The following is a 10882-nucleotide window of genomic DNA, read 5'->3' as shown; positions in this document are numbered from 1 at the left end:
CCACACTGAACTCCTGCTGCTCCGCCCAGGTCAGCACAGTACTGCATACAGCCTCCGTTTCTATAGCGACACTCCTCCACCTCTACACACACACACACACACACACACACACACACACACACACACACACACACACACACACACACACACTTTTAGGAAAACTCCTGTGGAGGACTTTATTGGGCTGATGGAAAACTGGAGTGAAGAAAGTGTGAAGGCTCTGAAAGTTCATGTTCATATCGTAGTGGAATGAATGGAGGAAAGGGAGGAGGAGTGATGTGGCAGCTCTGAAAGCCCACTGCTCGCTCTGGGAGGAGAGCAGAGGAACGTGAAGGAGAGGAACCCGTGAGCACCTGTGTGGCAGGTCCTGCCGTGGTACTGTGGAGGACACAGACACAGGAAGTCCCCTCTGTCCAGCGTGCACATGCCTCCGTTCAGACAGGGGTTGGTGCGACACGGGTTCAGATCTGAAACACACGGCGGTGTGAACGGGTCAATCCAGATTCATCCAACATCACAGCGGGACGATCACCTGACTTAGTTCACACGGACTTCAGTTTGACGGCGTATCAGGGCCACTTTAGGGAAAAATATTATGGACCCAAATTTATGAGAAGAAAACTTGAAAATAATGAGATGAAATCAAATTCTGCTCTGACATGGGATTCAGGAACAAGGAGATCCTGCTGATCTGAGCCCGGAATCAGCAGATTGTTTTCTTCTGAATCGGCCCAAGTCACAGCAACGTCTCTTCAGAGTCCAGATGCTGAGGAGGAGGTTGGGGTTCTGGACTCAGACCAGCAGGATTTCCTTCAGACTGGATCCCACAGGAGGAGAACAAACTGGTTTTCACTGTTTTTTCTTGCAAATTTGTGACTTTATCATCTCTCAAACTTTCAAGTGTTTCTTCCTAAATTTGTGAGTTTTGTCTAAGAAATGTATGACTTCAAGCTCAGAGAATATTCAAGGTTTTTTCTCGTAAATTTCTGAAATTCTGCTTTTTTTCTTGGAACATTACCCCACCTCCCCTGTGCTCTGTATTTGATTTCTCCCTGAAATGGCCCTAATATGCTGCCGTATTTGTGTGCCTGGAACATTCTGTTATTGTTATCCCAGACTTGGGTTCCACATGGTTCCATGAGAACCTCGTCCCCTGGGCGGAGAGGACAGACGGGACCGTGATCGGACCAAATCAAAGCTTTGGAGCCACACAGCAGCAGCAGGAGCAGTAAGAGTGCACAGAGCAGGGTTAGTAGCAGCAGTTTGTGTATTGTTTCTCATCAGAGGAGCGTGACGGGTGAGCGGTGCTGGTTAGTCCTGAGTGTGGCAGTACTCACTGGTGTATCTGTACCAGAACTCCAGCTGTGGGAGGAGAGCGCAGGAGGAGGTGCTTTGGTTTGGGTTCATTGTAAAGTTTCTCTGTAAGGTACTGTTTGTTCAGGGGTCAGGGGTCAAAGGTCGTACCGTCTTCTCCTGCGTCTGGAAGATCTCGGCGGCCTCCTCCTGGGAGCAGATCTCCTCGTAGCACTCCCTCTCCAGGCTGCCGGGCAGCACCTCCTCCAGCAGGATGGAGTTAGCCCTGCGCCTCCTGGAGGAGCCCAGCAGCCGGTCTGCAGAGAACCGCTGCAGGAACACTGGACACAGTACTGCTGTTAGTACTACTGCAGTACTGCTGTTAGTACTACTGCAGTACTGCTGCTGCAGGAACACTGGACACAGTACTGCTGTTAGTACTACTGCAGTACTGCTGTTAGTACTACTGCAGTACTGCTATAGTACTACTGCTACTGCAGTACTACTGCTGCAGGAACACTGGAGACAGTACTGCTGTTAGTACTATACTGTGTATCTATCTATCTATCTATATATTTATATCTGTATCTATAGTTATAGATATATATACAACAAAGGCTTTGCTTTGTTGTGATGTTATTGGTGTGTGTGTGTGTGTGTGTGTGTGTGTGTGTGTGTGTGTGTGTGTGTGTGTGTGTCACCTTTCCCCTCCAGCAGTGCAGAGGACAGCAGCAGTGTGCCGAGCATCAGCACCAACACTTTAACATCACACTGCAGCATCTCTGAGCGAAGCCTGCACCACGACAACAACAAACAAACAAACAAACAAACAAACAAACAAACAAACAAACAAACACATGAGCAGAGGAACATCAGCATGAGGCTATGAGGTTATGATGCCCAACCAAAGAAGAAGAAGGAGGAGGAGGAGGAGGAGGAGACCAGGAAGAAGCAGGAGAAGAAGCAGAAGAATATTCATCTGGATTCACACCAACCAGCACAAACCTCATGTTTACAATCAGCCTTTTATCAGTATCAAGTATCCAGGCTGTGTAGTACTGCAGTACTGCTACTACTTCCACTACCACTACTACAACTACTACTGCTACTGCTGCCACCACTACTACAGACTAATGATGTTATTTATAGTATCACAGATAAAGCAGCAAACACTCCTGTGCTGACGAGGACCCAGAGGTCTGAGCAGAGCCACACACAGCTGGAATTAAACTAAATTAATTAAATTAAATTAAATTAAATTAAATTAAATTGAATTAAATTAAATTAAATTAAATTAAATTAAATTAAATTAAATTAAATTAAATTACAGCTGAGCTCCTCTGGGCGCCCGCTGCTACACGAGGACGCCGCCGCCAAACGCTGATCATGTGACCAGGCCGGGCCAAAACCCCCGAGTCTGTCAAAGCCCACAGGTGGTGGAACCTCAGAGAACCCTGAGGAATCTCAGAGAACCGTGAGGAACCTGAGGAACCTGTGAGGAACCTGAGGAACTGTCCTACCTGTCCTACCTGTCTCCAGACGTCCTCCCGTCTCTGTTTGGGCCTAAAATGGAGGACAGAGGTCCAGCTGTGCTCTGCTGATGGTTAACTAGACTTTAAATATTGACACACACACACACACACACACACACACACACACGCACACACACACACACACACACACACACACACAGGAGGCTCCTGCCCGGCTTTGTTGCTTTGTTGTGAGAAAACAGATTTATTGATGAGTTATTAGCTCAGCGGCCGTCTGGGTTTCTAAGTGTGTTTGATGTTTTTATTGGTTTATTATCGGTTTTATTGGTGATCAGGTCAGTGGTTCCTCCGGCGGGCCACCGGGTGGGCGGGGTTTACCTCGTCAGGGTGAGGGTGCGTTCTCCGTGTCAGGGATGTGAACTGCTGGTTCCCAATCTGCGGTGCGTGGCCCGCCGGAGGTCCTGCACAGGGTCACGTTAAACCTCTGCTGCTCGTTTGAACCCTCCTGTTATGTTTAGGGTCAATTTGACCCCATTCAATGTTTAACGTCTCTACATAAATGATTAACATCATTTTTTTTGCTTCATATTTAATGAGTTTTCCTAATGTAATGGGTACTACCGGGTAAACATGAAATTGACATGATGATATGTTTTCAATGTCCTGTACACACTTTGTACGCATCGGTTATAAATAACAAAAATCTGTACTTAGAAATAATATAAAGCCATTAAAACACCAAAATTAATATTTCTTTCCAATTTTATGTCAATCAGTGAGATTTTATGGTGATTTGCATATTTTGCCATTGTTGCATAATAGGAATACTGGATGTATAAGTGGGGGTGGGGAGTTATGTTTTATTTAAAGGGCTATTTAGGTCGTCAACAAAGAAACATAAAGTACCGACACATAAACTTTGATAACAATTTTAGTTATAATAATTTTGTGGAAGTTTAAACTGCAGGGGTCAAATTGACCCCAAACATAAAGGATGTTCAAAAATGTGAACATAACAGGAGGGTTAAGAAGCAGCTAAAACTTTTTTTTTTTTTTTTACAGTTTTGCTCTTAATAAACATAAACATAAACATAACTTGTGATCCTATTTTTTGTATTGTTGTGGTTCTTCCTCCTGTTAGCTGCTGGCTGTAGGACAGGTGACCCTCCCCTCCCTGTCTTCACCTCCTCTGTCTTCACCTCCTCTGTCACTCTGTCCGTCCCTTGTCTCGCTCAGCATGTGTGTGTGTGTGTGTGAGAGTGTGTGTGTGTGTGTGTGTGTGTGATGAAGAAAGCAGGACGCCGGCTTCAGTCCTCAGACTTTATTACAGGATGTTGGAGCTTCTCTGTACAGGACAGAACATATTTACAGCCCAGCAGGGGGCGCCTGTACAAACAGAGGTATAACAGCGTACAGTTTCAGTACTAATGCATAAATTATCCAATAAATACACAGCGGGACTGAGAGAGAGAGAGAGAGAGAGAGAGAGAGAGAGAGAGAGACGACACGTTTTCACTCCAGTTTCCATCTGGGGGACAAAACAGAACAGAAACGGAGCGGCTCTGCTGGAAATGCCCTTGAGCAAGGCACTGCTGCTGCAGGAGCTGCCTGCTGTCGCTAACCCACACGCTGACCACATGTCACGCCTGGGAAACGCTGAACTGTGCCTCTAGGTGGCAGTGTGTCACCACTGCTGTTCCCCTTTAAAGGTGGTTTCAACTCAAATGATATGACACACAACGGACAACAGACGCACGCACGCACACACACACACACACACACGCACACACACACACACACACACACACACACACACACACACACACACGCACACACACACAGGAGAGGCAGCGACTGTCACCTGGTTTCTTAACCTGGGGCTCAGGAGTCAAACGGGGTCGTGGGTTCTGCCTGCCGGGTCTGCAGCAGCGACGGGTTCGAAAACGGCGGCGGCTTCTGTGCTCGTCGGCTCAGAGCTGCTCAACATGTCGACACGTAAACATCATGAACACGCTGACCCAGAGGCTCTCAAACTGTCAGTCTGAAGTCTGATCTCAGGCCAGTTGGACCTCCTGTGGTCAGGAACCAGTCCAGAACCAACAACCTGACTCTGAGCAGATTCTCCTGTTTCTGCTTCTCTTCTGGCTGATTATTGGAGGAATTATGCATCACTGATATTTTTTAAATGCAGTACTCCAATGTACCTCTAGGGGGACGTGAACCTGCATTTGAGAGCCGCTGGGCTAACACAGCTGTGTCGACCAAAGTGTCGTTTCATTTTCCACGATCTCATCATTATTATTATTATTATTATTTTAAAATGGGACATTTTACGTATTTTCAAATTTTCCAGGTTGTTTCCAGCGACTGGAAAACCAGCCCGGACACATTCCCAGGAGAACTCCGGGAACTCTGGGAACCCTGCAGGACCGTCTGAGAGATGAACCCAGCAGGTCCAGCAGGTCCAGCAGAACCAGGACCCTGAGGCGGTTTGGTTTGTCCGGCCCGCAGGTTAAGAGGCTTCATGAGGGCGAGTGTGAGGCAGAGGCCCTGAAGGCAGCGTCTGTGCTCTGAAATATCAAAATAAAGGTCCTGCGTTATCTGAGGCTCCCCCTAGCACAAACAAAACATCTGGAAAAATAATAATAAAAAACAAAAAAAAATCACAAAATCGTGTCCAGAATTCTGAAAGATCAACGTTTTACCCCTCAGATCAGCAGAAAACTAGAATTAAATTTTTATTTTATTTTATTTTTTTTTGCATGTAAAGTTTTCTAATTTTGCTGTACATTTGGAAAATTAAGGTTGGGAAGTAAAGGTAAAATATCAATCCCTAACCTCGGAAATAAAATCCAAACGGGACAGTTAGTTTGGTCCGTCTGACCCCGAGGAGCCCGGGTTTCTGATCTGAACTGACAAAAATTGTGTAAACTTGGATTTAGACGGCGCCGAGGGTCCACCCCGACAGAACGTCTTCCATTTCAGATTTCAGAGGAAAGGAATCCAGATCTCAGTGTCGCCTTCCCCTCCGCCAGTTTCCTGATTCAGATCAGAGAATCAGAGAAACAAGCATGCATCCCACTTTTCTGTTTATCTGCAGGGCAAAAAACAAACAAAAACAAAAAAAACGTTGATAATTTGCGGTTTTCACATTTTCCAGAAGTTTCTTTGTGTTGAGACGCTGCTCAGGTCTGACTGACTGATATGTGATCGACGGCTGATTTAAGGCAGTTGTACCGACAGTTTGGCTTTTCCTCGGCGCAGCAGAAGAGCAGGCGTCACCTTCAGGGCGAGGCCGGAGCTCAGACCGCCAACACGTCACTTCACCTGCTTCACGTCGTTTTATTGTGAAAGAAAAGCTCCTCTCTGGTGTGTGGACCTCAGCGGGGACGAAGCGATTCGCTCCACTTTCTGCAAGAAACTTTTAAAGCTCTGGAAGGATGACTCAGCAGTTTTCCATAATCCACTGTTGTTGTTGTTGTTGTTGTTTTTTCCACAGGTCATTTTCTTTCTAATTTGCTCATCACCTTTTCCAAGTGCAGTGAAGTTGCTTGGTTTTCAAAGGGTTAAACGCTTGTGTTAAAAGCTCAAAGTCAATTTGACTGCTGAGTCATGACGATGATCGCCTCTGAAAGGATGACTCGGCTGTTTGTCATAGTCCAAGGTTAAAAAAAACAAAAAAACAAATAAACTACTGTTAAATCTAACTGCAATAATCACAGGCCATCGACATTTCATATCTGGGGTTTTTTTTTTTTTTGTAACCATGGTGACGCCAAAGGCAAATATCTCATAGAGAGGAACATCCGTACACGTGACGTGTGCACAGTCAAAGAACATAAGGTTGTTTATCAGATGACCAAAGTCCCAGATGTCGGACTTTCCCCTGCGGCACCTGAAGGCAGCACCACAGTTCTGGATTAGAGCCAGAAAAAAACAACAAAACAACAACAACCCAAAAAACACGATGTAAACGTGGAAACTCCAGGTGGGATCAGCTGACTGTCAGCCTGCAAAGTGACACGTGAGCTTCTGCTGCGTCAGAATCAGACCTGAGATCAGCCAGAACCCAAAAACAAAAACCCCCTCGGCCGGTCCGGAGCCGGCGCTGCGTTAAAGGGAACTCGACTGTTAAGGCCTGAATAATCCACGTGGATTATTCACTGAATTAAGGATTGGTACATTTTCTTCAGAGTTTAAACACCAAAGGTTTTCACGTGGGAGGGCGAAGACGAGGGGCATCAGGAAAAACTATTTTTTTACTCAATAAATCAGGTTTGTGTCGTCTTTACTGTGTGTACACATTAACCCTATTTTGAAAGGTTTTATTTCCCCTCCTGAAAAAAATTCACTTCATCTCTTTTATTTTTCATTTTTTGGGGGGAATTTGTCTTTTGAACAAATTTTATGGGGAATTTATTGTCATTTAGTTTTCAATTTACTCTGTTTCTTATAGCTGGCTTGGAATGAAGAGTTTTCTTGTGTTTTTTTTTTGTTTGTTTGTTTGTTTTTGCTTTATCTTCCGTTAATTTTCCAGTAATATTTTAATTTTTTTGGTAATTTCTGGTAATTTTATTGCCAACTGTTTTTTTTTTTTTTTTTTTAATTTTCGGGTCCTTTGCTCATCACCTTTCCCCGCGTTTGTCAAAGAAATCAAGTGAATTTGCTCGGAGTTCAAAGGGTTAAAGGCGTCTGACTGCAGCATTTAAACACAGAAGAAGAAGAAAAAATAGATAAAGTTTGTGGGCGGGATCCCGTCCTGGGAGCAGACAGGACGTCCCGCCCCCCTCCCCTCCCTTCCCCCCCTCCCCCGCTGTGTGACTCACTTCCTGTTACAAAGACACAAACTGGACTGGGAGGCAGAACATGGACTGGGACGTGTCAGAAATAAATATTTCAGTATAAAACTCTGAAGTCCGTCGGCTCGTCCTCGTCTTCCCTGAGGGAACTCGGCGAGCCGGCGAGGTCACTTCCTGTCCCGTACAGGAAGTGTGGCACGGCGTCCTATGCTTCCTTGTCGGGTGGGGGCGCCCCCGTGTGGCGCCCCCGTGTGGCTGCAGACGGTCCGGCCTGGGACGCTGACGGCTGTGAGGCGTTCGGAGGTTAAAGGGACGTTCTGCGTTCCGGGAGGTTCTGGGTCGTGGCCGTCGGCGGCAGGCGGGACGGGCTCTGTCCCGGGTCAGACAGAGCTGCGAGGTGGGCGGAGCCACATCTCCCACAAATGTTATTGATCATTATATGTCTTACATTGATAATCATAACAAACAGCTGGCCCTGGGTTTCAGTTTCAACATCTGCTCTCAAACTTCACCAGCCAATGAACTTTCGCTCAGACGGTCCCGGGAGGTTTGTGGCTCCGCCCACAACGACGCAGCCTCACGCACGCTGAACGGCCCGTGTGAGCGCTGCCTGCCGCCGTGCTGGCAGCCGTGTCGGCGGCGGCCATGTTGGCTCTGTGCTGACGGCGAGGAGAACAACATGACCTCCTCGCTCCTCTGTGAAGGTAGATAAATGTTTGGCTGTGGTTTGCCCCGCCCCCTCGCCGCCTGCACCGCTGGCTGATTGGGCAGTGGGGCGGCGGCGGGGCGGGATGAAAGGCACTACTGGGTCGTCGTCTGATTGGCTCTTGATCCCGTCCGTCTCTGCGTTGAGGTTCTGCTGCTGCTGGAGGGAAGGGGGGGGCGGAGTCAAAGTTTTTTTTTGGAGGGCAGCGTCTGTTTCGGCTGCCGTGGCAACGCCAGCTCGGCGAGACGAGTGTTTTATCTTTTTCTTTCTGACGCACCGCGGCGACGTCTGACAGCGGTTCAGCAGAAGAGTCACGTCTCGGCGGACGGCGGCGGGGCCACGGCGGCGGGGCGGGTCAGGCCTGGGAGCTGCGGCCGCTCGGCGTCAGGAGGTCAGAGGTCAGCTCGGACGGCTGAGGCGGCGGGCAGCAGCAGAGGCAGCGGGACAGCAGGCAGCTGGGGGGGGCAGAGGGGGGGTTGGGGGGTGGGGTTACTGCAGGTCACCAAAAGTCAAGCACCAAACCAAAGCAGGAGGGAACAGACAGGAGGAGTTACCAGACGCCGCCTAGGCCTCGCTGGCGCTGCTGTTCCTGTTCAACTCTCTGATACCCTGCAGGATGCGCTTCATATGGCCCACCTTCGTCACCCCCAAGTCCTGCACACACACACACACACACACACACACACACACACACACACACAGAAGGTGCATGAGAGCAGGTAGAGCAGACACTTCCTGGTGTAGCACGTCCAGCCACTCAGACAATCAACAGACACCCTCCACCATCATCACCATCATCATCATCATCATCACCATCACCATCACCATCATCACCATCACCATCACCATCACCATCATCACCATCACCATCACCATTATCAGAAATCAACTGACACTGATTTTCAGGGCTGATAACGATACAGATTATTAGTGATGATATTTAGGGCTGATATTCGTTTGTAGTAACTTCACTTTTCTTTGCATCATGAATACTGATTATTCAGACATTATGAACATCAGCCCTGAGAATCAGCCGGGACAGACACGTGTTCAGTCAGTCAGTCAACAGTCAGTCAGTCAGGCAGTCAGTCAGTCGGTCAGTCAGTGAACAGTCAGTCGGTCGGTCGGTCAGTCAGTTAGTTAGTTAGTCAGTCAGTCAGTTAGTCAGTCAGCTGGTCAGTCAGTCAGTCAGTCAGTCAGTCAGTCAGTCAGCAGGTCAGCAGGTGGGCGGTACCTTCAGGTCCCTCCTCTCCAGCTGGACGAGCTCGGCTCCTCGGACGTCGTGTCCGATAAAGATCTCTTTATACTCGCTGAGGCAGAGCAGCTCCAGCCACGCCCCCACCTCCTCCGTGCCCCACTGGTGGACTGCACCACAGGAAGGTGTTCAGACAGACAGGAAACAGGAAGCACCCACAGAAACACCACAGAAGCCCGGGCAAAACAGCCTGAGAACCCCCTGAGAACCCCTGAGACCCTCCTGAGAACCTCCTAAGAACTCCCTGAGAACCTCCTAAGAACCCCCTGAGAACCCCTGAGACCCTCCTGAGAACCTCCTAAGAACCCCCTGAGAACCCCCTGAGAACCTTCTAAGAACCCCCTGAGAACCTCCAGAGAACCCCCAGACAACACCGAGAACCGCCTGAGAACCCCCTGAGAACCTCCAGAGAACCCCCAGAGAACACCGAGAACCGTCTGAGAACCCTCTGAGAACCTCCAGAGAACCCCCTAAGAACCTTAAGAACCTCCTGAGAACTTCCTGAGAACCCCAAGAACCCCCTGAGAACCTCCAGAGAGCCCCCTAAGAACCCCCAGAGAACACCGAGAACCGCCTGAGAACCCCCTGAGAACCTCCAGAGAACCCCCAGAGAACACCGAGAACCGTCTGAGAACCCTCTGAGAACCTCCAGAGAACCCCCTGAGAACCCCAAGAACCTCCTGAGAACTTCCTGAGAACCCCAAGAACCCTCTGAGAACCTCCTGAGAACCCCCTGAGAACCTCCTGAGAACCCCTGAGAGCCCCCTGAGAACCTCCTAAGAACCCCCTGAGAACCCCGAGAACCCCCTGAAAACCCCCCGAGAACCTCCTGAGAACCCCGAGAACCTCCTGAGAACCCCCTGAGAACCTCCTGAGAACCCCGAGAACCCTGAGAACCTCCTGAGAACCCCTGAGAACTTCCTAAGAACCTCCTAAAAACCCCCCGAGAACCTCGAGAACCCCCTGAAGACCCCCCGAGAACCTCCTGAGAACCCTCTGAGAACCTCCTGAGAACCTCGAGAACCCCCTGAGAACCTCCTGAGAACCCCCTGAGAACCTCCTGAGAACCCCCTGAGACCCCCCTGAGAACCCCCTGTATTAAAGCTCATATCAGCTGTTTGTATGAACGGGTCCGTTCAGGCTGTTTGGCCGGGGCAGGGAAAGAGACGCCGTGGCCACAGCGCCACCCGCTGGTCAGCACACATACACACACAAGTTGCAGCAGGAACTATAGCTGTGTCCCAATTCAGGGTCTGCATCCTTCAACTGAAGCATCCTCCCCCGTCAACTAACGGCAACGAAATGGGACGGTCTAGCCTTCGGAGTATTTCCTGGT

The 10882-nt window shown here is 49.0% G+C and overlaps 2 protein-coding genes across 5 annotated transcripts in view; one reads left to right on the top strand and one right to left on the bottom strand.

Moving 5' to 3' along the window:
* The window catches only part of LOC115369788 (NACHT, LRR and PYD domains-containing protein 12-like), a 322926-nt gene that overhangs the window by 248508 nt on the left and 63536 nt on the right, over positions 1–10882 (top strand). The window lies entirely within an intron of this gene.
* Positions 5105–10882, bottom strand: part of dgkd (diacylglycerol kinase delta) — a 46242-nt gene continuing 40464 nt past the window's right edge. For 3 of the 4 annotated variants that reach the window (XM_030066536.1, XM_030066539.1, XM_030066538.1), the window contains exons 29-31: positions 9526–9656; positions 8846–8945; positions 5105–8746 (exon numbers count right to left, since the gene is read on the bottom strand). In XM_030066536.1, coding sequence (XP_029922396.1) covers positions 8856–8945; positions 9526–9656 — 221 coding nt within the window. In that variant the 3' untranslated portion in view covers positions 5105–8746; positions 8846–8855. The remainder of the gene's footprint in view (positions 8747–8845; positions 8946–9525; positions 9657–10882) is intronic. The other variant, XM_030066537.1, reaches the window with a different exon arrangement.

Source organism: Myripristis murdjan, chromosome 13 (genome assembly GCF_902150065.1).
Source record: "Myripristis murdjan chromosome 13, fMyrMur1.1, whole genome shotgun sequence".
NCBI lineage: Eukaryota > Metazoa > Chordata > Actinopteri > Holocentriformes > Holocentridae > Myripristis > Myripristis murdjan.
Note: the sequence above shows the minus strand (reverse complement) of the source record. Positions and strands in the feature narration are given on the sequence as shown.